This window comes from Pan troglodytes, chromosome 12 (assembly GCF_028858775.2).
Source record: "Pan troglodytes isolate AG18354 chromosome 12, NHGRI_mPanTro3-v2.0_pri, whole genome shotgun sequence".
NCBI classification, from domain to species: domain Eukaryota; kingdom Metazoa; phylum Chordata; class Mammalia; order Primates; family Hominidae; genus Pan; species Pan troglodytes.
In genome coordinates, this window is record NC_072410.2 from 103753431 (window position 1) to 103780306 (window position 26876).

Genomic DNA, 26876 nt, shown 5'->3' on the forward strand with positions numbered 1-26876 from the left:
ACTTGCAGACTCAGAAAGAAAAACCTATTCCTAAATCACTCTTAAGAGAAATATTCTCCCCTCCCTCCTCCTAGTTTTGGAATGCTAAGCCTAAAGGGCCTCAACTTAATTCCTTTCTCTCTCTCTCTTTCACTCTCTCTCTCTTTAACAGGAGAAGAAAAACCAAGAACACAAAAAGAGAGGGGCTTATTCACAGTGACCTTATAATATAGGGGCCAAATTAAAACTTGAGCTCAAAGTCCCAGACTCTCATTTTAGGTTTTATTTTTATTTTTTCCTAATCAGGCAATGTTATTTTCCACTACTCATTTAATTCTCCCCCTTTACCAATGGGAATTAGCCATCTTTTCAGTGAAAATGGTTGTTGACTTGGCTTAATTTTGGGCTACAAGCTTTTAATTTACTATCACATTTACTGTAACGATTTGAATAGGGTTTTGATGAAATCTTAAGTGAATTTGGTGGGGGAGCAGTTAAAAATGAATTCGATTGGGATATTTAAAAAGTTTTTTTTTTTTTTTTTTTTTTTCATTCTAGAGACCTGGGGGATTTTAGAATAGGGCTTTCAAGGTAATGAAGGAAGAGAATCTTCTTTGGACTTCTTTTTGCTCCAGATGTGGAGAAGGCAACTTCCCGGAGTCTCTACCAGTGAGAAGGCTACAGAATCACGGGCGTAAGTATGCATGGCTGGGCATATCCTGGGGTTTGCTGTCTTGTACCAAAGACCGGAAATCAAAGGCCACTTGAATTGTTAAGACACATCTGGCATGGAGTCATGTTGCTGTCTCCAGACTTGACCTGCCAGACTCTAGTCTCTGGGTAACACTTTTCTACCCACTGGCAGAGCTGAACAGGTTTTTGGAGGCCATCAGATCCAACCCATTTTGTAGGTGGAAAAATTTAGGGCCATAGAAAGTGTGGTATTCAGAATAATCCCTTCACCTCCTCTACAAAGTTGTGCATGTCCTAATCCCCAGAGTCTGTGAATATAGCCAAAGAGAATTTGCAGGTGCAATTAAGTTAAGGATCTCGAGATGGGGAGATAACCCTGGATTATCTGGGGGGTCCAATGTAATCACAAGAGTCCTCATAAGTGGAAGAGGGAGGCAGGTGAATGAGAGTCAGAGAAGAAGTAACTGCAGAAAGAAAGGTCAGAGGGTTTCGATTGCTGAGTGAAGATCACCAGCCAAGGAAATGAATTATCCACTAGAACCTCCAGAAGGAATGCAGCCCAGCTGGCACTTTGATGGTATCCCCGTGAGACCCCTGTCAGACTTCTGATCTCTGGAGCTCAAAGATGAATTTGTGTTGCTTTAAGCCACCAAATTTGTGGTAGTTTCCTATGGCAGCAATAGAATACTAATACAGGTAGAAACAAGCAAAAGGGACAAGGACCTGCCTTCTTTCTTTTTCCTTTTGCCTGGAAACCATCTCTCCTCATGCCCTTTCTTTGCTTGGCCAACTTCTTTCCTCCTCGAGCCTTAGCTAAGGACGTGTTGTAGCAATGCGTCCCTCAGACTAGATTCAGATTGTTTCTCTGGGTTGTGCTTTTTCTATGAAGTTACTCACCACTGTGGACTGTACTGACTTGCACGTTCATCTCTCCCAGCATGCTGCAGAGTCCTTGCAGGCACGAACCAGGTCTTATTCATCTTCTGATCACAAACATCTAGTCCAGGAGAGCTTTGAGTCATTAGTTTTGAATGAATATGTCAGAGAGTAATGGAAAGCTGTTTTCAAACCCAGGTGTATTAGAGCTTTCTAGCTGGCATTAAAGAAGAATGTATGCATTTCTTCTGGGGTATTATTCTTGTCTTTCACTTTTTGCATCGCAAGAGAGCAAGTCCTTGAGATGACCTTGAAGCCTTTGAATCCAAGTGGATTGCCTGTGGGGTGACAGGACTTTGGGGACAGGCTCAGGATGGCTGATCCAAGGCAAGGCTTATGCCTTGAGCTCCTCAGGAAGGGGCGTCCTTGAACCTGTCACTGAGTTGTTACAGCTCCATGGACAAAATCTCTCTGTCTGAGGTGATAAACCAGTTTGCTAACATCCTCTCTGATCCCCAGAAAAATCAGGTTACCACCCCAAAAGGGAAGCTTTATTTCCAGAAGGCTGAGGAAATGCCAATGCCAGATATCACTTGGCAGTTCATGAATGGCTCCAAAAATCTGCCATGGGCTAATTGCAAATGTCTGTTCCTATATATGAAGATAAGCATGAACAAACATCTATCACCAGCTGCTGGTTCTTGGAACCAGTTGATTGACCTAGCAGAGTGGGTTATTTTGGAGAAGACAGTCCTGATGCCTTTTTTTTTTTTTTTCTGGCTTCTTCTACGTTCCTCTGCAGGGTATATCCATGACGCCAGCATGGACTTTTGCTGGCTCTCCCAGTGTCACGGACCCCAAGAAAATAATAGGGCTCATTCACCTTAGCTCTTCCATCTCGTAGAAGTAGGGCTGTTATTGTTACCCAGGTCCTTCACTTTAACCTCTGTGGATGTGGCTCTGACTTAGGTGCTAAAGTTGTGTGCACAGTCTGCCACCAGTGGAAGGCACCCTAGATATTGGTGGGATGGGAGCTCAAAGATCTGGAGGATGTGTCTTCTTTCTCAATATTTGTTTCCATTTTACAAATGAAAGACAATTTAGGCTTAAGCATATCATGCTGATTGCCTATAATACACTGCACTGGCTGTAGCCTTGTGAGAATGTCTGGCAAAGAAAAGGAGGCAAATATATACACAACCCCGAAACAAGGTGGTTATTTCATAGTGGGGCTTCTGTGGGACCTCCGTCTTCCCAAGAGTTGGCTAGAACAGTCATTTCCTGATATGGTTTGATTCTGTGTCCCCGCCCAAATATCATGTAAAATTGTAATCCCCAATGTTGGAGGTAGGGCCTGGTGGGAGGTGACTGGATCATGGGGACAAATTTCCTCCTTTGGTGCTGTTCTCCTAATAGAGTTCTCATGAGATCTGGTTGTTTAAAATTGTGTGACCCCTCTCCCCTTCTCTGTCTTACTCTTGCCCCGGCCATGTAAGATTTGCCTGCTTTCCCTTCGCCTTCCACCATGATTGTAAGTTTCCTAAGGCCTCCCCAGCCATGCTTTCTGTACAGCCTTCAGAACCATGAGCCAATTAAACCTCTTTTCTTTATAAATTATCCAGTCTCAGGTATTTCTTTAGAGCAATGCGGGAACAGACAAGTACATTTCCCCAGCCGGGTCTTCTAATGTATCACCACTTCTTGAGAACCTTGTGAAAAGGATTCAACAGTCAAGTGGGCTTAGAAAAAGCTGCATCTTATTTCTTTTGGAAATTTACAACACACCCTGAGAAGTCATATAGGACCAAACCCATCTAAATTTATCTCACAATGTTTTGAATATTGTTGCATGGAAACTTTCCCCTGCTGAATACCTGTTAATATATCATTTAATGAATGTTCAGCAGCTCTCATTTTGTGAAACCCCACATTTTGTGAAACCCTTCTCAGGGCTTCTTAGTGAGGTCAGTTTCTTTGCAGTGCTTTCTGAATGCTGTACGACTTACCATTTATGAAACAAGTGTCACAGATTAACCTCAGTTAGTCCTCAAAGCAACTTTGAGGTAGGTACTAGTCATTCAATCACTAATTAATTAAATAATTCATATTTATTAGTTATCTACTATGGGCATGGCACCCATGACAAGTTTGCTATTATCCCCATTTTATAGATGGAAAAACTGAGGCACAGAAAAGTTAAATAATCTATCCAGAGTGACATGATCTGCAGATGACAGAGCCAGAAACAAATTTCAGCTTCTTTGATTCCCCATCTTCTGTTGTTTTCGCTTTTCTGACTGCAGATAAGTCTGTAACTGTCAGCTTGCCCCAGTATCACTCTAGAAGTTCAGGTGAGGGGTCTTTGCTATAAGCCGAATCTAGATTCCTGCTCTGTCTCATCTTCCCCTGATGTTGTCTCTGCTTTCAGCTCTGAGGGTCTGCAGAGACTCAGAGCCCCGGCCACCTTTGTAGTTCCATACTCTGAAGACAGAGAGCAAGACAGAGGCCTTTGAATTCCTCTGCACTTGGCTGCTTCCTAGAAGAGACTCTCCCAGACACAAAGCTTTGGGACAATCATTCTAAAGGGTGCCCAGGCATGGTGGGCAAGGGTGGGAGGCCTTTGGACCTTGGAGTTTCTTGTGCTGTGGTCTAAGACCTGTTCAGTCAAGTCGAATTGTACCGGAATTGTGGAGTTTGTGTAGCGAGCCCACAGCCAGCTGTTTATTATTTTAAGAACTCTTGGTTGCTGCTCTTAGATATGGGGGTGGAGGGGGGCAAGCCTACTGTGCAGGGCGGCTGCCACATTCTTCTGGGAATGACAATGTTCCTCTGTGTGCTCTGCAGTGGCCCCTCGGGCAGAGCTACTGCATTCCAGAACCCTATACAGCCAGATGAACAGAAACTATTTTATCTCCTCAGTTATTGAAACAGAGTTGAAGATCTAGCAGTTGGACTTCTTTCCCTCATGTAGCCTTTATATAGGGAAGACCCCACTGGGGACTTGGGATTGTGACACTCATGGCTGTATCAGAGTAATGGGTCTGCATGCTCACACTATGCTCTGTGAAGCTCCCTCTTCTTTTCCTCACCTTTCAAAATGTGTCCCTGCTGGGTGCCCTGCAGTATGAATGTCTCAGTGTCCCACTGAAACATCTGTTATTACCCAATCGGGCTCAACACCCCTTCCAGCCATGTCCCAAGACGCTAGCGCTGAGTACTTTCAATGAAACAGAGCAATGTCCTCGAGCTGTAAATGCCTCCCAAAGACAATCGGACAGAACTTCATTGTTTTGGGGAAGAAGGCGCCTCACATAGTGGTCACATTGTGGTTACCGGGGCCTGATGATTAATCCACAGAGAGGATGTGCAGGAGAGAAGAGCTGGCATCATTCCTGTAGACGGAGATTCTTGAAAATTTCATGTCTCCAACTGAACATGTACATCAGAAACACAAGATTCCCATTGTAACAGTTTCTTTGGTGACCTTATTTTTCCATTTGTGAGTTGGCATATATGTAAGTACCTTTTGTCTCTGCCCAGGGATACTGTGTTCCTGAACTATAAATGTTTTTACTCTTCAAAAATTTACATTGTGCTGACTACAATTATACTTCTAAAGATGCACACATATTGTGCTTTCTAAAATTTCTAAATCAGAAATGAAATATTGAGCAAATGGTGCATGTAGAAATTAACATATTCAGATACTGATCAATATGTATATATTTAGTACAAATATTAAATTCTTTTTAAAATCAAGTTTTCAAAAGCTCTGTGCCCAGAACTTTTGGGGTTACTCTAGGGGTTTCAAGCACTATCTGCCATGATGCTGTCCTCCACGATTCTGCCCTCCACATGATCACCACCGGGGGAAGAGGACTCATAAAGTGAGACAAACACTATACTCATAGGCAAACGCTGTATGAGAGGAGCTGAAACAGAAGAATACAATGATATCTGGTGGATGACAATTCGCTGCTCTGACAATACTGGTACTGGACCTTAGACAACTTCTTTGAGTTTCTGTTCCCTCTTCCAGATAAGTTTGCTCTGAAGAATAAATCATGAGATGTATATATAACACGCTCTTTCTCAACCAGCCTGATGGAATAGCTGGTTAATAAACATTTGTTTTAGGATGGCATTGTGATTTTGGACTCCTGTGAAATATTTTCAAACATAATCTTAGTAACTGTGCCCCTCAGGCCTCTTCGGAACAGCAGTAGCTGCCAGGTGGGCAATGGCAATGGGGATGAAGGTGGGGCTGGTGCAAGAGTCATTAGGAATTTGGTCATTGGTTGGATATCAGATTAGGGAGATGTGTCTCAGAGAGTTTGTGTTTCTACAGTGGACAGCTGGGCATCTAATCCAGCTCCTCCAATATCCCAATTAAATGTATGCTTCAGCTTTTGGGGAAACCCAGCCCAGAGTGCACTGCCTTCAGGTCTGTGTTCAGAAGCAAGCCTTCTGTCAAGGCGGAGTGGGATGAGCTGTTGCTTGTTTTTATAACCTAACATCACACCAGACAGGGCTCAAGGCTCAGAAGACAAAGCAGAGAAAGTTGTGTCTCTTTGAATGTTGTGTCTCTTTGTTTTGAGCTCAAGGCCTTTTAATGCCATCAAATGTCTCCTTGTTCCCTTGTTGTGCAACAGGGCATGCAGCTCTGAATGGGACCTTTTATAATTGGAAATTCCATCACCGTTCCAGTTGCCCCTGATTCTCTTCCCTGCCAAGTGACATCCTCCAAGACTTTGAAGTTGCATGTTTGAAGGAAGCATAGCCCACCCACACCTCCCCACCCATGTTCCTGTCCACAGTGTCAGCTCAGACTCTGGAATAGAAGGGGGACCAGCTTCTGGCTGCCACATTTCAGGAGCTGGAGTCAGGGGGCCTGTGCTGTCCCATGATCCAGTGCTCCCTGTGCCTGGAACTGCCAAGGACAGTGCATTCAGAAGTTTCATCTGCAAGGAGGGGCCGGGCTTATCCTAAAGGGAATCCCTCCATGTCTCTGCTGGGTCCCAGTTTTAGAGAGGGCATTTCTGGGAGAGGCCAGCCTTATATACTGCAGACCCAAGTCCGTCCCAGGTCCTGCCCCAAGCATACAGTGTCTGCTTCACATGCAGCCCCTGCTTTTCTCATTTGTATGTGACCAGATTTCTGAAAAAATATCCATAGATGTTTTTCTGACACTTACAGAGCCATTGGACTAGAAATGCATCCAAACACAGTAATAGCTTTGTACCTAAGCAGGAGAGGAGGAAAGCACAACATTTATTAAGCACATACAATGTCAGTGGTTGATATTATATTTTACTTAATCATCACAAAAAACACTGGGAGGCTATCTGCATTGTACAGATGAGGAAAGTGAAGATCAGAGACTCAGGATTTGTCCGTATATTCATAGCTATTAAGTGAAAGAATGAGATTCAAAACCAGGTCTACTTAACTCAAAGATGGGCTCTTTCTTTTAGAGAATGATTATTTTCAGATCCTTTTCATACTGAGTCTGGTTATTAATAAGCCTTCTCTTTTGGCCAGCTCCTTTAAAGATGTGTCTTGGGCAGACTCTTCCTAACTTGATATCCTCCTGCTGTGTCTTTTTCTTCCTGGTGCTCATCATTTCCCCAGCCCTCCTCAGATTCCAGGGCCCTTAGGATCTTCCTGCTTCTCCCTCAGGCCCCCGGCCAACATGTATTTGACATGCTCCATCCATGTTACATAGGCTTGAAGGACAGTTAGAGAAGCACCTTGTCTTGGTTCATGCAGGTTGCTATAGTAAAATACCATAAACTTGATGGCTTAAAAAACAATAGAAATGTATTTCTCACAGTTCTGAAGGTTGGAAATCTAGGTTCGAGGGGCCAGCAGATTCAGCCTGTGGTGAGGGCCAGCTTTCTGAGGGACACCTTCTTGCTGTTTCCTCACATAGTAGCAGGGATGAATGCACTCCCTTGGGCTTCTCTTATAAGGGCACTGGTTCCATTTATGAGGGCTTGCTCTCATGATATAATCACCTTCTAAAGGCCCTAGCTCTTAATACCATTACCTTGTGGATGAGGATTTCAACATATGAGTTTGGGGATACACAGACAATCAACCATTGCATACCTCCTGTGTATATATTGTCTGAACTTAATAGGGTTTTAAAACCATCAGCCCAGAAGAAGGCTGTTGTAGAGTAGCGGTCCTGTTTGATTAAGTTTTATAGTCCTGGACTCCAACACAGTTCTGGGCCTTTGCATGATGATATGGTTTGGCTGTGTCCCCACCCAAATCTCATCTTGAATTCCCATGTGTTGTGGTAGGGACTAGTGGGAGGTAACTGAATCATGATGGTGGGTCCTTTCCATGCTGTTCTTGTGATAGTGAATAAGTCTCTCAAAATCTGATGGTTTTATAAAGAGGTGTTCCCCTGCTGCCACCCATGTAAGATGTGACTTGCTCCTCCTTGCCTTCCACCATGATTGTAAGGCCTCCCCAGCCACATGGAACTGTAAGTCCATTAAACCTCTTCCTTTTGTAAATTGGCCATTCTTGGGTATGTCTTCATCAGCATCATGAAAACAGACTAATACAGTAAATCAGTACCAGTGGAGTGGGGCACTGCTGAAAAGATACCCAAAAATGTGGAAATGACATTGGATCTGGGTAATAAGCAGAGGTTGGAACAGTTTGAAGGGATCAGAAGACAGGTAAATGTAGTAAAGTTTGGAACTCCCTAGAGACTTGTTAAATGGCTTTAACTGAAATGCTGATAATGATATAGACAATGAAATCCAGGCTGAGGTGGCCTCAAATGGAGATGAGAAACTTGTTGGAAACTGGAGCAAAGGTGACTCTTGTTATGTTTTAGCAAAGAGACTGGCAGCATTTTGCCCCTGCCCTAGAGATTTGTGGAATTTTGAACTTGAGAGAGATGATTTAGGGTATTGGGTGGGAGAAATTTCTAAGAGCAAAGCATTCAAGATGTGACTTACGTGCTGTTAAAGGCATTCAATTTTATAAGGGAAGCAGAGCATAAAAGTTTGGAAAATTTGCAGCCTGATAATGTGATAGAGAAGAAAATCTCATTTTCTGAGGTGAAATTCAAGACTGCTACAGAAATTTGCATAAGTAACGAGAAGCCAAATGTTAATCCTCAAGACATTGGGGAAAATGTCTGCAAGGCCTGTCAGAAGTCTTCATGGCAGCCCTTCCCATCACAGACCCAGAGACCTAGGAGGAAAAAATGGTTTCATGGGCAGGACAGCAGGGGGCAGGCGCAGGGGCCCCATGCTGTGTGCAGCCTAGGGACTTGGTGCCCTGTGTCCCAGCTGCTCCAGCCTCAGCTAAAAGGGCCAAGGCACAGTTAAGGCTGTGGCTTCAGAGAGTGCAAGCCCCAAGCCTTGGCAGCTTCCATGTGGTGTGGAGCCTGTAGGTGCAAAGAACTGAGGTTTGGGAATCTCTGCCTAGATTTCAGAAGATGTATGGAAACAAACACCTGGATTTCCAGGCAGGAGTTTGCTGCAGAGGCAGTGCTCTCCTGGAAAACCACTGCTAGGACAGTGCAGAAGGGAAATGTGGGATTGGAGCCCCCACATACAGTCCCTGCTGAAGTACCGCCTAATGGAGCTGTGAGAAAAGGGCTACTGTTCCCCAGATCCTGGAATGGTATATCCACCAACAGCTTGCACTGTGTGCCTGGAAAAGCTGCAGACACTCAATGCCAGACCATGAAGGCAGCTGGGAGGAAGGCTGTACTCTGCAAAGCCACAGGAGTGGAGCTGCCCAAGACCATGAGAACCCACCTCTTGCATCAGTGTGGCCTGGATTTGAGACCTGGAATCAAAGGAGATCATTTTGGAGCTTTAAGATTTGACTGCCCTGCTGGATTTCAGACTTGCTTGAGGCCTGCAGCCCCTTTGTTTTGGCCAATTTCTCCCATTTGGAACAGATGTATTTTCCCAATGCCTGTACCCCCACTGTATCTAGGAAGTAACTTACTTGCTTTGATTTTACAGTCTCATAGGGAGAAAGGGGGACTGTTAGGAAGGCATGATTGGTTTTGAAGTGTGAGGACATGAGATTTGGAGGGGCCAGGGGTGGAATGATATGGTTTGGCTGTGTCCCCACCCAAATCTTATCTTGAATCCTCACGTGTTGTTGGAAGGACCCAGTGGGAGGTAACTGAATCATGGCAGTGGGTCCTTCCCATGCTGTTCTCGTGATAGTGAATAAGTCTCACAGGATCTGATGGTTTCATAAAGAGGAGTTTTCCTGCACAAACTCTCTCCTTGCCTGCTATCATCCAAGTAAGATGTGACTTGACTCCTCCTTACCTTCTGCCATGAATGTGAGGTTTCCCCAGCCATGTGGAACTGTAAGTCCATTAAACCTCTTTCTTCTGTAAATTGCCTAGTCTTGGGTATGTCTTTATCAGCAGCATGAAAATGGACTAATACACATGAATAAATGAATGAGTAGAACTTTAAGAAATTAGCCCAACTGCCGTGAATGAGCATTTGGGAATATCAGATATTTTTCCTTGCATCTATGAAATCATGTTATGTTGGTAGACAGCTCACAAGCCTGTGCACAGTATCCCAAAACATTAAACTTGTTCTTTTATAATTTTATTCAGCATTTTCTGAGCACCAACTCTTAGTCAGGTTATGCTGGAGGTGATATGGGTATGGAGAAATATAGGCCCTGTCCTCAGAAAGCTCACAATCCAAGTAGGAGGCAGACTTTATTTTTATGCAAGAAATAAGACATAAAGTAATAGACATCTGTCTCATTTGAGAAACAGATGTGGAAAGACTACCTGGATGAAATATCTCTTGAAAACAAGGATTTGGTGTGGTTATGATAAATAATTTTTGTGAGAGGGTGGAAAATGAGCATGTAGAATCAGTAGCAGCCTTGCGATGTTAGAGTTTGAAACTGTATAATTTTAATAGGAGAGTATACATGTGTGAGCATTGATAATTATATTTTACATTACAGAATGCTTCCACATATAGTATTTCAAATGCTTTACATGAATGAGCTCATTAGATCTTTGCTATCACTCTGAAGTAGGTTCTCTTATTATTCCCACACAACATAGGAGGAAACTGAAGGCAAAAGCCACACAGGAAGTCCGTGGTAGAGCTGGAATTCTAGCCCAGTCTCTGAATCCCCAGACACTTCTGCCTTTTAGAGATATGATGGAGTATACTCTCTGGAAACCAGGGCTATCCTCTCTAAGTACAAGACACTCATGGAAGTGGTGGTCAAAGTGTAACCTCAAGCCCAGGCTTGAATCTTGGACTCACACTAATTCCTGATCCAGATGACAATGCCAGGAATGCAAGCATCATTGTGTTGGTCTGGATGGCTCATGGGATGGGTTCAGATTTTGTGTGTTCAACATTTAAGAGACATTGAATCTAGTGGAAACAGAGATTACATGGAAAATGACCTCACTAGCTAAGGGCTGAAGTTGAAAATGCCTGGCTTGAATTTTGGCTTCACCCCACCCTTTCTTCCTTTCTGGCTGCTTCTATGGCCATGTGGCCCAGTCCCAAGGCTGCTGCAGAGTAGCCTTCTGTGCTCAGGGTGGCAGCTCCTGGCAGCACTCTGTATATACTCTGCTCTATGGAGGATGAACTCCCAAATTTCAGTAGCAATATGCAAGATTATCCAAAGAGACTAAGGTAGAGGCATTTATAACATATAACCATGTTTTCCTGTATGAAAAAATTGGAAGAAAATGATGTGACTCATTGAAAATTTTCACTGAAAAGCCCAAATAAGTGTAGGGGGTATGGCATTTCTATATCATACATTATTTTTTTCTTTTTTCTTTTTTTTGCCAAAAACTCATATATCTTCTCTACCAGCCTTGTGAAATAGGAAAGTATTCTTTTCCTTTATTGCATATGAGAAAACTGAAACTCAAAAAGTGAGTAACAGGCAGAACCAAGCTTTCCAACTGGGATCTTTTTGACCTTTGGTTTAGTACTTTTCATCCTGGTTGGTGCTGCTTTTTCTGGTCTTCTGAATTCAAGCTGAATGCTTGGTCTCCTACTGTGAACTATGCTATTTAATTTATTTATAAGCAAGAATGATGTTCTGCCTGTATGCACTATTTTGACATTTTTGTTGTTAATTAATTCCACCTTACCGATTGGTCAATGACAATGCCATAGTAGTTTTTAAATATTTTGACTAGTCATTCTGTTTTTATGTAAATATTTAATATTTTCTATTACCCTACTTCAAAAAAGATTTATGATAGTGTATAAAAGTATGATAAAATGGTAAGATAATATTATTAGATGTTGATAAAGAAGCAAAAAGAAATACAAAGACAGAAAGATAAATTTTGGCAGAAATGAGACCAACATGAAAGTGTAAATCTTCATCTGAAACACTTCTTAGGGATGAGCCACTTACTGGATTCTAAACCTCCCAGGAGCCAAAGGCAGAAGAAGAGCTGATTTAGTATGTTATGTACTGTGTCTTTAAGAAAAAACAAAACTATGTGTGAAACAAAATCATCTTACTGAGCCCCCTCAAAAAGAGAACACTGTAATTTAATGAGTACCATTTCCACAATCTCTATAAAATACTCAGGACAATAATGAGCTTGAATGGGTCATTTCATAGGCTGCTTGAACCAAGAGGTAGGATGTCCAGCACCAGCCTCTATTTTGCCTTGAGTTGTTTTGTGACCTTCTGAGGCTACTTGCTTTGTCTGCCTTGTTAGATAATAATTTATCTAACATGTGATGCTTGATTCAAATTTTTCCTGAAAAATTACCAAACAATAACTTTTAAAAACTAGAAAAATAAAGGAGTTGAACTACAGTTAAGGAGGTGGGAACATAGTCCTGTTCAAAGTACATTTCTTACGTGATTGGACTCCTTCCCCTTGCTATGCCAAAGACATGGGAAGCCAAATGTTTTTCATTACCCTCTGATTTAACAGGTGGAAAATCCTATGGACATTTGTAGAATCCTTGTCAACTTCAGACAGAAGTAGTCAGTGCAATTCTTACACCCATTCATTTTGTCATTCATTCATCCATCTTTTTATTAGAAATGTATAGACTAGCATTATGTGATTGGCCCTGAGGACATAGAAACAGTTAAGTGCTACCCTGGAAGAGATTATGAATCAAAGAAGGAAACAGAAATACACAGGGAGAATCACAGGGTAATGAGGTAAGCATCGTAGCAGAGATACATACAATGTGGTGAGGAAAGGGGAGAAAAGAACCATTATCACCACCTGGGAAGCTAGGGATGGCTTCCTTTAAGACTTGATGGTTGATTCCAGTCTGGACATAAATTCCCCAAGAAGTTGAGGGTTAGAAGAAGATGATTTATGGTGTGAGAAACATATTAATTGCACAGCAGTGACCAAGAGTAGCAAATGTGTTTGGGCAACAGTAAGCATTTGAAGGATACAGGGTGGAGCTGCTCAAAGGTTTGGGAAGGCTTTTATTCAGTAGGGCTTTAGTACTAAGATTTAATATCAGACCACTTTTCCCATAAACCTGTTAAGAATCCATGTCTCTCATTACTACATTTTATTTTATTTTATTTTATTTTATTTTATTTATTTATTTATTTATTTATTTATTTATTATTTTTTTTAATTATACTTTAAGTTTTAGGGTACATGTGCACATTGTGCAGGTTAGTTACATATGTATACATGTGCCATGCTGGTGGGCTGCACCCACTAACTCGTCATCTAGCATTAGGTATATCTCCCAATGCTATCCCTCCCCCCTCCCCCCTCCCCACCACAGTCCCCAGAGTATGATATTCCCCTTCCTGTGTCCATGTGATCTCATTGTTCAATTCCCACCTATGAGTGAGAATATGCGGTGTTTGGTTTTTTGTTCTTGCGATAGTTTACTGAGAATGATGGTTTCCAATTTCATCCATGTCCCTACACAGGATATGAACTCATCATTTTTTATGGCTGCATAGTATTCCATGGTGTATATGTGCCACATTTTCTTAATCCAGTCTATCATTGTTGGACATTTGAACTACATTTTAAAAGAAAAAATTTACTAAACATATGGTTTATTTAAAGTTTAAGAAGGGGTTTTCTTATTTGTGTTTATTTGTATTCATTAAGGCTCTGAGAAAGATAAAAAGCATCAGAAGCACAGAGAGTGTGCTGGATCCATGCAGGACTGTTGGATGGCCATGAATCAAAGGCCTAAGCAAGTGACTGCCCATTTCCCCTTAGATATAATGCTTTAAGAAAAAAATTCAAGCAACGGCATATAATGTTACATCTTCCATGATGCACTTCTCCCCTTGGTAAGGAGTGTTGGGCTTTAGTTTCGTGTTTTGGGCTTGCATCAACTCTACTCTGTATGATTAATATGAAGTTCAAATGGCCAAGAAAGAATGTGCTGCCTCCAATTCAGTTGCATAGGCATTCATCCCAAAACTGTAGATTTGCAAAAGTCACACCATGAGTTTATTTTTTTTTAAAGCAGGAAAATCTCATTGCCAGAAGAATGAAGTGCCTTTGGATTTGTGATTCTATGAGCTACCCTCAAAGTGGGAGGAAAAGCAGAGCCTTTATAGCTATTAATAAGTGGTGTGTATTCTTGAGGTTGAGTTTAAAAACTTAAATCCATGCTGGAACTTAATAACCTCTGAAGATTTAGAACACATCATTCAACATTTTCAACTTCATCAGTAGCATTGGAATCAATATAAGTGCCAGGAGACTTGCTATATAAATAAATTTAAGAAGTCCAAAGAAATGAATGGATTGTAGATGTGTATAGCACAAATAATTGGCTGGATATACAAATTTAATTCTCCTTAAAATTTGGGGGTAAAGTCCTTTTCATTTGCCTTAGGATACAATTTTTCAAGCAGAATAAAAGAAGAGGGAGTCTTTTACTTACTGTCATAAGAGTTCCTAGACTCAGAGGTCTGTGCTCATATCTCCTGTTTGCTAAAATTGGATTATCCAAGCCAACCGGTAGACCTAATATTGAGTTTCAGTCAGTTGCCTGAATTTGCCAGATCCCCAAAAGGACTCTGTCACAAGCTAAAGCTCATTAGCTAGCTTCCTTACTGCAATAGAAATTTTCTCTCATTCTATTTAAAGTAACCCTCACTCATGCCATGGTAAATGATTTTACATTGCACAAAATATGCTGAAGCATTCACATTTTGGCTGATCGCAAACCACACAGGAATAGGACTTTATTCTTAAGGAATAGTTTTTGCCTGCCCTGGGTCTTTGTTGCTCACTTTCGGCACTCTTTGCCAACTTAACATTCTCCAAGAAAGTGTAAATCCTACCACGGGAAAACGAGGTGTGGAATATGTGTCTTGGTTGATGACATCACCTTCTGGTTAGGGCTGTAAATTATATGAGCCTATGCATACAGATACTGGCTTCTAAGGTGCTAGGTTTTATAGCTGTATATTTTGAGCTTGGAAATTCATCATTTAAGGAATGGAGATCATCCCTTCTGCCCAGCAGAGAGCCATTCTGGGATCTTAAGGGAGTGCATTGGCCCAGAAGTCCAATGAATAGGAGGTTTTACATGTAACAAAGCTACTGATTTCGGCCAAATGCTTGTGATTGGCTTATTATAAGTCCCCATTATAAAATTCTGATAAAATAGCTAATGACTACATGTGCTACCTTACCCTCAGGAAGGGGCTACCCTCATTAAGTGATTTCAGGATACCAAATAAGGTCATTAAGCTAGTACATGCCTAAACATCTATCATAAGATAGTCTCCATACCTTATTGCCAATTCCCTTAGAAAGGACCACTGTTGAAGTCCCTTTTAGTGCACTAGTTATTAACTGTAAGTGATAGTGTCCTCAGGGGGACATTTGGCAAAGTCTGGGACATTTTTAGTTGTCACCACTGGAGAAAGAGGATGCTACTGGCATCTGGTGGGGAGAGGCCAGGAGTGCTGCTAAGAATCCTACAATGCACAGGACAGCACCCCCGTCACTCACAACAAAGAATTATCCAGCCCAAAATATCAACAGTGGTGAGACGGGGAATCCCTGTCTTAGTGTAAATGAGGGATGTGAGGGGTTTATTGAAGAGGGAAGATGGTAGACGGAAACAGCATGAGGAATATGGACCCTTGTGTGGAAAGTTAGGAAGCCCTAAGCACAGAGTCAGAACATAATGGGATGTCTCATTCTACCGATGGTCAGCCCTAGACCTTTGCTGGAAAATTATAGTTTTCAGGATCTTTTTAGAGCTCAGAGAGAATGAAATGAAACAAAAAGTAGCATGGCCTCAGGTTCTATTCTGAGCTGGCAGAGTCCAGCAGAAAGATGTTTCAGTAGAGAGAATACAGAATGCAAGACCCAGGTGACAGGCCTGCAGCAACCCCAATGCAGTGAGGGCTGTCAGATTCCATGCAGAAAAACTGGACACACAAAATCTCTTCCCTAACTAGTTGTATGTTCTCTCTTTGTAGCAAACACAAATTATCAGTATTAATCTAGTCAGTTGTACATGGCATTCCAAACTAGTGGGAAGTATTGCGTTCTTCTTCTTCCTAGTTTGTGGATGATAGATTCAGAACTCTCAGATATCCATAGACTCTCTAAGGAGTAACAGTGGATGAAGCATGGAGAACAACCATTTTCCCCAGGCAAATTCTCCAAAAGTGGTGCATATTCAATAGTTTTCAACAGAGGCCGATATGGCAGTTGTTTACTGGATTATGATAAGAAGATATTAGCAGAAGCAAGGCTGGGAGACATGTGGAGAAGGTGTTTTTTGCAGGCTTGCTTCTCCCCACCTACTGAAAACACATGCCTGCTTCAAGACTGATTCTGTTGATCATTTAAACTTGTCCAAATCCCTATTGTCCCTGCAAAATTCTATCAGCGGCATCCATGGTGATGTGCCAACTTCTTCTTAAGCCAGATCATGCCATAGCTCTCTTTTTACTTCCTGTTTGTTCATAAAGAAACTGTCCAGACCTTCTTTGGTGTTTTTTTTTTTTTTTTGCTCAGATGTCAGCTACATGAAGTCACATTGTAACCGCAAAGAGACTTTGTGCTTGTGCCGCTGCCTAGTGTTAACAAAGCGCTAATGCTGCTTGGCGTGAAGGAGGCTAGTCATTGTGGCCAAACTTCTGAGAGGTGCACGGGGCCAAATGTCGGACTGCCAATTAAGCAGCAAGGTGGAAAATTCTTGCCTTCCTTTTGGCTCAGATGAGCTGGCTGGGAAAGAGATTAAAATGAAACAGGCAATAAGAAGAGAGATTTTATTTTTAATGTATTTGAGTAGTATGAGAAGTGCAAACATTACTATCCTATTGATAACCACACATCGCACTCTCCACACACATACAGCACATGCACACACATGTAATGAAAGGACTCTAAGAAACTGTCTCTTTGGCATTCAGTTGCTAGAGCTCCAAGTTGAGCAAATCTGCTTAAGAGGAAAAGCAATTTATACCCCAGGTCAATGGCTTAACCTCTGTCCACATGGCCCTGTTAAGACAATCTATCTTTGAGGATTCAGAGTGAATTATAGAGTCATAGAAATCTATTTTTAGCAATAATAGTAATTATACATATGCATAGTGATTTAACTATTACAGAGAATATACACATGCATTTTCTTGTTAGATCTTCACAACAACATCATTCCTTCATTCATTAAAGGTTTACTATGTGTCAGGCACTGGGTTCATGAGATTAACTAGGAAGTGAGATCAAATAATGTGGTTATGATCATACAACTTCTAAGTAGAACGACCTGCATGGAAACCTGCCTTCTAACCCTCAGTCACACATTTTTTCAACAAGCTATATATTACAATTTCTGCTTCCATTCATACTTGGCATTTAGCTTACGTAGGGCTGATGAGTGGAGCCTCTGACTTAATAAGATAGTGATCTTATGGCCCCTTGTCCCACATGGGACAATTGTAGCCTAGTGAGGGTTCTTTAGGCTTTTCCCAGTGAATGGTTTTTTTTTTTTTTTTTGAGAGCTACTGCCTGTGGTTCTCAACATTTCATGCATATGGGTAAATAGTGGGAGTGGATGATTTTATTATATTTTACAAATAGCCAAATTCCACATTCAATATTCCATAGTTCTATGGGCAGATTTATTTATTTATTTGAGACAGGGTCTCACTTTGTCATCCAGGCTGGAGTACAGTGGTGTAATCTTGGCTCACTGCAACTTCCACCACCCCAGGTTAAAGCGATTCTCTCACATCAGCCTCCTCAGTAGCTGGGGTTACAGGCACGTGCCACCACACATGGCTAATTTTTATATTTTTTTGTAGAGATGGAGTTTTGCCCTTTTGACCAGGCTAGTCTCTGACCTGAAGATATCCGCCTGTCTCAGCCTCCCAAAGTGCTGGGATTATAGGCGTGAGCCATCATGCCTGGCCAGCCATTATGCCCACTGAGATTTATTTTTGGTACAGTTTTTATAAGTAGGCTCTGCAAAAGGGAGATTGTTTTTATTTAGGAAAACTGAATACATCACAAATATGCTGTAGATATTTTGGCTCTTCAGTCCCTGAGATTTTACTTGGACTTGCTCATTTCAGGCCATGTTGACTCCAGGTTGCTTTTTTCACATACACACATCATCCTTTATTCTAAGAATTGAAGAGTTTCCTTTTAAGCCAAAGGCCTATTGAATGGGAAGTTTGGCCCATATTCCACATGTCTGAATCCTAGCTCTAGAGTCAGTGATTAACATTTCTCTCCCCATCTCTCTCTCCCCACTTCCTCTTTCTCATCTCCCTCTCTCTCTCTTTCTCCCCACTCATTCATTTATGTCATTCATCTATTAACTTATTCCAAATGTATTAAATGCATATGAATATTTATTGAGTACATATTCTGTGCCAGGTGCTGTAGCAGTCTCTTGAAGATTCACCAGAAAACAAATTATCCAGTTCTTGGTATGTGATGTGTGTGTTTGTGTGTGTGTGTGTATGTGTGTCATGGGGCAAGGCGTCCCTGCATGTGTGTGCATGTGTCAATGTCAATGCATATGTGTGCACTGTCACCTGTATTACTGCTATAAGTAATATACAAAAATTCTCAGTTTTGATGCCTCTTAGACCCAAAGTGTAAGAGGAAAGCACCTCCTAAGGATATCTTTGGTTCTGATTTCTCTACAACTTTCCCACAATCTGTCCTATAATCAGTTCAACTTAGGAATTATTTTTACTTTCAGACCCATCTTTTCTGTCTTCTAACTTAGATTTATCAATAGATGATATGTTCACATTATTTTTGCTACTTGAAGCATAATTTAAATGACTAATCTCCAAATATTAGACTTCTCTTTCTTATCCTCCCAAGAATATATTGTAGTTAACACTTAATCTTGAAACAAAGAAACAAATAAAAGCTGTGCTGAGAAACACAAAACCAACTCAAAAACTGCCTGGTGAATGACTTCCTGACAGCTTTTTCTTTAGCTACATGGTGCTAGCAGGTGTTTGGTCTGGATAACCAGGGAGTTCCCATACTTTATGCTAGTTTTCAATGTAGCTTCCAAACACGACTTGATGCTAATATCCAGGTAGATTCTAGCCAATGTCAGTGTCTTCCAGTTGCTCTGCCCAAGTGAAGCAGAGGCGTTCATTCCAGACCATTTCTCTGTGTTCCCGTCCATCCAGCTTCAGCCAGGGAGCTAGGCTAATTTTGAGGACAAACCACTGGAAATTGGCTTTCTGACTTCTGCAGTAATGCTTTTCTAACTATTTGTGTTTGGACCTTTTCTCTATTCAATTAACTAATACATTCTGCCTAAAATAATCATCCTAACATTATTCTGTTTTTCCTGCTCACCCAAAATCTTCAGGTACCATCTAATCCATTAATTAGCCATATGCCACCTATGTATTAAGACTAGAATTGCCTTCTATTAGGAGAACATTAGCATACACTATGCTATTTTATCCACCAGTCTTGTGAGTTAGGCATTGGCTTCATACATATTTTAAAGAAAAAGAAAACTAGGGAAGAGGAAAGTAAAGCCATCAGCTAAAGCAGGCTCTGGACTCCATTTTATATCATCTTCTGTAAGATCCTCCACTGAGTTACAGCAAAGATGGAGAGGGAGGGCAAAGGTGTCCACTGAAGAACAAAAGAGCATGGGATAGGGGCTGTGTTGAGATCTTTCAGCATCCCAAGGGTAGCTCTGCATTGAGAAATTTTTGCAAGTTTGAGGACATGTGTTACTAACAGACACAGATGGGTAATGGCCTTGATGAGTGTGTAAACATCTAGAAGTGAGAAGTAAAAGCATACTCTAAGTTGGAGTCTGTACAGCACTAGATCATGTGCAGTTTGTTGTCAGAGTGAGTTTTAAGTTACAAGATTGAAGCATGAACTATTTTCTAGGCCTTCTTGCCGAGAACTAGGAAAGGAAATTAGGATGAAGCAGGGCTGCCTAATGTCCCGAGCTGTACCCTGTGAGTTCCTGAAGGGCTCTCCATTCCTGTGATGACAGATGCAATAGCTACATCCAACCAGGGCTGTCCTGGGGAGAACCATAGGCAGACAAGGTAACACAATGCTTAATAGCATGGGTTCAAATCCTGGCTCTGCCTCTTCCAAGGGATATGACTGCGCAGGTGAATCAACTTGTCTGGGCTTCCATTTCTTCCTCTATAAAATGTAAATAATAACCCGCTCAGGGAGTGTAATGAAGACTAAATCAGGTAATCTCTGTTAAGAACTAAGCAGAGCAATTGACATTACATGTTCAATTAATAGTTATTGAAAAACATTTAAAAATAATTTTAGATTCTATTTTAGATTCAGAGGATACATGTGCAGGTTGGTTTCTTGGGTATATTGTGGGATGCTGAGGTTTAGGGTATAATTGATCACATTAACCAAGTACTGAGCTTTGTGCCCAATAATTAGTTTTTCAACCCTTGCCTCATCCCTTTCTCCACCCTCTAGTAGTCCCCAGTGTCTACTGTTTCCATCTTTATGCCATGAATATCCATTGTTTAGCTCCCGCTTAAAGTAAGAACATGTGGTATTTGGTTTTCTGTTCCTGCATTAATTCACCAAGGATAATGGGCCCCAGGTGTATCCATATTGCTGCAAAGGACACGTATTTATTCTTTTTCATGACTACATAGTATTTCATCATGTAAATGTACCACATTTTCTTTATCCAGCCCACCATTGATGAACACACAGGTTGATTCCATGTCTTTGTTATTGTGAATAGTGCTGTGATGAACATGTGAGTGCATGTGTATTTTTGGTAGAATGATATATTTTCTTTTGAATATATACCCAGTGATGGGATTTCTCATTCAAATGGTAGTTCTGTTTTGAGTTCTTTGAGAAATCTTCAAGCTGCTTTCCACAGTGACTGAGCTAATTTACATTTTCACCAAAATTGTATAAGCTTTCCCCTTTCTCTTGCAGCCTTGCCAGCATGTGTTGTGTTTTGAAAAACATTTTTAAAAGGCTGCCATATTTTACCACTGATGTACTCTTCTCTCATCCTGACTTAGGCTAGGGAGATGCTTTGGGAGACTTCACTTTGGTCTCTCATTCCTGGCCTACACACAGAAGTACACAGAACTGTCTCAGGCAAAACTGGTTGAAGGGGCAGTGGTCCTTTTTTTACAAGTTAGGAATTTGTTGGCTGGTATGGCTGGGAAAGACATGACTGCCTTGCAGAAAAAAGAAGCACTCAGGAGCCAGCATCCCTGGGCTGGACTCTGGGTCCTGAGGAGACAGGGATTTCCTCCACTGCTGTCTCTCATCTCTGCTGCCCCTGGTATACTGGCCTTACTGTCTCCAATTGTAGGTGGGCTTTCTCCCCAGAGGAGGGAATGTGTTCATAGGTAGCCTCACATCAACAATTCTTGCAGAAGACAAAATAGGGTGTGATTTTTGATAATGAATTATTCAAGGTCCCAAAAAGAAAGTGGATGACTCTTTTCAACCAGAGTGATAAAAGGAAGGTTTAGTAAAGGAGCTATTTACAAAGGTGTGTGCAGGACGTAGGTAGGGTGACTCACCATCCAGTTTGCCCAAGACTGTTTTAGTACTGAGAGCCCTCTTATCCGAATGAGAGGATTTCACAACACTCCATTTCTGCGAAAAGTAGGGTGAGTGGCCATTCTAGGTAAGAAAAACACAAGAGGCTATGCACAAGAGGCTAGTAACAGCAGGGTTGTGGCCACCCCTACTCCTCAATTGACAAACGGAGGGAGCAGTTAATGGAACTTGGGAGGAGTGTGTTGTATTGAGGGGCCCACTGCAAGGAGCACTGGTCTTTGGTGAGGGACCCAAGCAGCCTAAGGCAGCCCTGAAAGAAGGAAGTCAGGGAGATAAAAGCCCTGAACTTGCTTTCCTTCTTTTCTCCCATCTTCAAGAGTTTCAATTTCAAATCAAAGAACATGCTGGAGTGTTGTCATGAAAAGCAGATTCAAAACTGGTCACTTAGTTCACTCATTTTACACCAGTTTAATGAATACCAGTAGGTCAACTTCTATATTATGTGCTGGTGTTTAAACAAAGGCACCTATACCAGGAGCTAAGGTGGGGAACATGGAGCCCAAGATAGAGGTGGCTGTAGTGAAGAATAGGTGCATGGTATGATGGGTGAGGCCAGGTGGATTAGGCACCACTGAGGAAGAAATATCTGGAATTTATAGCTCTGGGTCCCTGGGATTATCTTCAGAAATGGTGTTTTGTGCATGTATTTCTTTTTAAGGTCTATACTCTGTTCCTGGGGCCATGACCTTCTTCTAATTCAAGATGCAGGCTGCCTCAGAACATAGCAACCAATGAGATTATTGCTTGTTGCTATCATCAATAGAATGCATTAAGATTATATCTTGACTCCCAATATGTAATTACTACTGACACCCACTTCCTAACTCCCTCAGGATAGGTATGTTTTATATATTATATCATGTAATTTTCATGAAAAATTATGATAAACATATTTTCCTGGTTTAAGAGGCTCAGGGATTGGGTAATTTTTCCAAAGTTATACCTAAACAAGGACAGGAATCCAGGACTGATTACCCCTCACATTCCTTCTCTGTTCATTGTATCAGCTCAACTCATTTAATTCATGCAAGATATAGATAAATACTATGCTAGGGTCCTGTTTGAATTTCTATGGCAGAAAAAGACAGAACCTGTGACATGACCCTATATCTGCTATGTAATTGATCAGGCAAGTATTAGTGAAAGGAACTACAGGATGTGGTAGGTCACCATGCAGCACATGGCCATTTCTGTGGCTGGAGCAATAGCAGGGGGTGTAATGGCATTCTCCTCCTGCAGTGCACCCCAGGTGTCAGCACAAAGTAGGCAATTCCTGCAAACAGTCCCCTGGAGCCAGGGCCAAGGTCCTTGATTGTGGCTATCCTTCTCCTGCTAATGACTTTTTCAAGCTACTTTCCCTCTCTCTACCTCTGTTCCCTGATTGCTGGGGGCTTTTCCAACTCTTTTGCTCAACCTCATTAAGAAATGTATGGATATATTTTTCTATACCAGCATTTAAGTATTTCCCCCATGATCCGTAGGAATGGTTTCCTGGAAAGACTTTGCATGGATTTTCCACTGCCTGCTGCCCTTACTAGCACTTGGGAAACTGCTATTTTTTTCTTCCTGGTTGCATTTGCCACTTACCCTACTGAAAACAGAAATTAAGACTTTAGACAGCTGCTTACTACATAAAATTTTCAAATAAAATATTCCTATTACATTCTCTTAGGGAAAAAGTTCACTCGATTAGATTAGCAAAACTAACATAAATATGAAGTAATGCCAGTGGCTGCTTGCAGAAGGTGTTTTTAACTTTCCATTTGACTTAAGCGTCCAGTGCATTGAGGTGTCTGTGACACTCTGTTCTGTGTCACATTTGTGAGCAGGATGATGTTGTAATGCTCCCGTAATGGCTAATATTATGTTAATGGAGATGGATGCCAATGTGTACACATATATATTTAGTCAGGTGGAGGCATTCCCAACTTGTAATGTAATCTGTGTGGTTTAAGAATTCACACATAAAAATGGAACAAGGAGGATTCAGCTCTGATTCTGGACTCTGCCTTTGCCCTTGTAGGAATATTTGACATTATTCTCTCACAATGGCCATTTTTCACTCTCTTGAGGAGAAAACAAAAATATTCCAACTAAATTAATGAATGTTTAGAACTCCAGTTCAGTCTTTCAAAAGGTCTAGGATGGTGCTGGGGAGGTGAAGTTGCCTGTGAGGTGGGATGGCAGGTCACTTCTCCTGGATGTGGTCTACTTGGTCACAGCCACATGACACTGAGCAAAAGGGGTAAGTGGGACAATACCAGGATAATCCAGGGGATTAACCTACCTCCTTCACCTGTGTAAGCAAGAACAGAAAGATAAAGGATCAGGAGTAAAAGACTTACCTCTGCTTCAAACTTCTTAGGTGGCTTTGGAGGAATCACTAAACTTCTCAATTTTCTCATCTATCAAAAACTTGGGACCCTCTGCTGTGGCCTTCCTCTGAGTTGTTCAAATAAAACAATTCTGTGAAAGTGCTGGTATCAATGAAATGATTTACAAAATGATGAGATTATGTAAAACAGTGACTGAAGTGGATAACTGGAGCTTGCAGAGCCCTCTCTGACCCAAGGCCAGATGTTTGCGTAACCTCTCCCTGGGTCAGCAGGCCTATGCAACACTTCTGGAGGAGGCATCGTGCAACACCACCTTTCTGTTACGACCCCACCTCCAATTCCTATCTCAGCCATCTGCAGCATATCTGACATGTTTGAAGAGCAGACATCTCTTACCAGACACTTTCTTATAATGTTACAGGATCATAATTTTAAATTATAGAACACAGAATCCAATCATTTTTATAGTCAGTAAATCTCATGTGGAAGCAGAAATGCCTCCTGATGCACCAAAATGTCAGTCTCTGAAGGCTCCTTTCCCCGTGTAGAGGATGCCATGGGAGTCAGTCTTCCTGGCTAGATTTTTTTCTTCTCCTGTGTGGCATGCCTTTATTCTTGCTAATCCTGGTATTTGTCTTCCAAAGCCTTGCACGTAGGCATCATCTCTACAACTTCTGAGATTCACAGGCCATGTTTATATTTTGCATCATGGAGATGATAGATTTTTAAAATTTCCTCTGACTCTAACATTCACAGCCATATAACTTGGTAGAAGTCACCTAGTCCAGTCCGGGCCTGGGCCACCCTCATGAGAAGTCAGTGAGATGAGATTTTGTGATGTATAGAATAAAGGAGAAGATGGAATCTGGACACAAATTATACAGATAATTGAGGGTATTTTGACCAAGATAGCCCTTGCATCTGAGTGAAGAATCAGGAAGATTTTATGTCTGAATGAGTAACAGTTAATTTGGCCTTCCCATTCACTTTGTGTAAATGCATGCCTATATAAGTGAGATTCCAGGAGGCAAGCAGGTGGTTTTAGCTAGATTCACGAAAGAACGTCCAACAGTGAGAATGAGGTGCAATTTCATGGGCTACATGAAAGGCAGGGCCCACTTTAACACAGGAATGGTTTGATGAGAGCTGTACAATCAGCTGGCAAAGATGTTATAGCTATAATTTTCATTGGGATAGAAAGTATTGGAGTAGAAGTTGAATCAAACATTCTAGGCAGGTGCTTGCAAGGCTGAGATATTTTCACTCACTAAATAGGTGGCCAGAGGAGTAGTTCTCTCAGAAACACACACACATGCCACCACCACCATCACCACCACAAGGCGCAGAAGCTTTGTACATGTTCTAAAACTTAAAGCCTCTCCATAGAGATCAGACCCCTGCCCAGGAAAACACTGAACAATGGCAGATATTCAAGGGAATTTTGCTTATTGGTAATTAGCTAACTTGTTTGTCAGAAGACCAGTACAAAAGGAGGAAAGAAGACATCTCTGCAGCGGGAGGAGAGGGAGAGAAGATACAAGAAAGCAACTAGGAGACACATTTTACCTTTTGGCCTTATTCAAACACTGTGTAGTGGGCCCCAGGAATCTAGTTCTGGAGCTAGTCCATCAAGTAAGCCTTCGGAAATTTTGCACAAAAGATTCTTAAGTAAGCTCATAAATGTGACACCAAGCAAATACTTGGCAAAATTTAGCCAAGTCATAAAAATGTTGCTGGGGCCATACAGCAACATTACCTGAGCTGGAAAAAGCTTGTGTGTAGGGCTTCTCTACCCATAATTAGGGATCAGGTAAGTGACAGAGATTTCAAGCTTTATTTAATTTGGTCCTGGACCAGTTCTTTCTGGTCTCTAGACTCTTGTCATAAAGGGGAACCAATATAAAATAGGACAAGACCAAAGAAAATATGTGAACTTTTTACTATAGAAATGTGAACTTTTTATGGAAGAATCTGGCCTGATGTGAACACATCACTGCTGTGGAAGCTGGGCACTGGGAAAATGCTCCAAGTCATGGGCTGTTCTTGGAATTATCTTGACTGCATTCTTCTCTCAATTATTTTGTTTGTAATTAAATAACTAGAATCTTCTATTCAGTCCCTGATCAGAAATGGTCACTGCCAGAGAAAGTGGATGTGGAGGATGGCTCAACCTGACATTATAAAAATCTGAGTATTAGTTTCTTAGGCTGCCGTAACAAAGTACCACAAACTGAGTGGCTTAAGTAATGCACATTTATCATCCAACAGCTCTGGAAGCTGGAAGTCTGAGATCTACATGTTGGCAGGGATGGTTCATTTGAGGGGCTGTGAGGGAGCAGCTGTTTCATCCCTTTCACTGAATTCCTGGTGGTTTTCTGGAAGTCTCTGGTGTTCTTTGGCATGTTGAAGCAGCATCCTGGTCTCTGGCTTCATCTTCACATGATGTTCGCCTTGTGTGTGTCTATGTCCAAATTCCTCCTTCTCATAGAGGACACTGTCATCTTGGGTTAGGCCTTCCTAATGACCTCATTGTTACTTGATTACCTCTAAAAAATGCCTATCTCCAAATAAGGTCACATTGTGAGGTACTGCGGGTTAGAACATCACCATGTGAATTGGGGGTGTGGGAGGGGTACAGTTCCACCAATAACAACCTGATTTCTAAAGCCAAAACAGAAGGGAGATATTGTTCATTGAAGTTTTTAATCCTATGAAAAGAAATAATTTATAAAGCCCTGGTGAAGATGATGATTATAGCACTTCAGAAGCACCACTTTAATAATCTACTTTTGTGTGTTGATAGGCTTATTGTTCATTGCCCCCCGTGTAAAGTCTCATTTGAGAAATTTATAGTATAGGTAATGCCAAGAAAGACCTAGGTTGACCTCATCCTTTTTGATAATAAGGACTAAGTA

At 41.5% G+C, this 26876-nt stretch overlaps 1 protein-coding gene across 12 annotated transcripts in view; it reads left to right on the forward strand.

Moving 5' to 3' along the window:
- The window catches only part of LOC134807944 (uncharacterized), a 359665-nt gene that overhangs the window by 219728 nt on the left and 113061 nt on the right, over positions 1 to 26876 (forward strand). For all 12 annotated transcript variants that reach the window (XR_010149620.1, XR_010149618.1, XR_010149616.1 and 9 more), the window contains one exon: positions 538 to 673. Coding sequence is in view for 5 of the 12 variants with exons in the window: in XM_063790090.1 (XP_063646160.1) it covers positions 574 to 673 (100 nt within the window). In the remaining 7 variants the exon portion in view is untranslated. The remainder of the gene's footprint in view (positions 1 to 537; positions 674 to 26876) is intronic.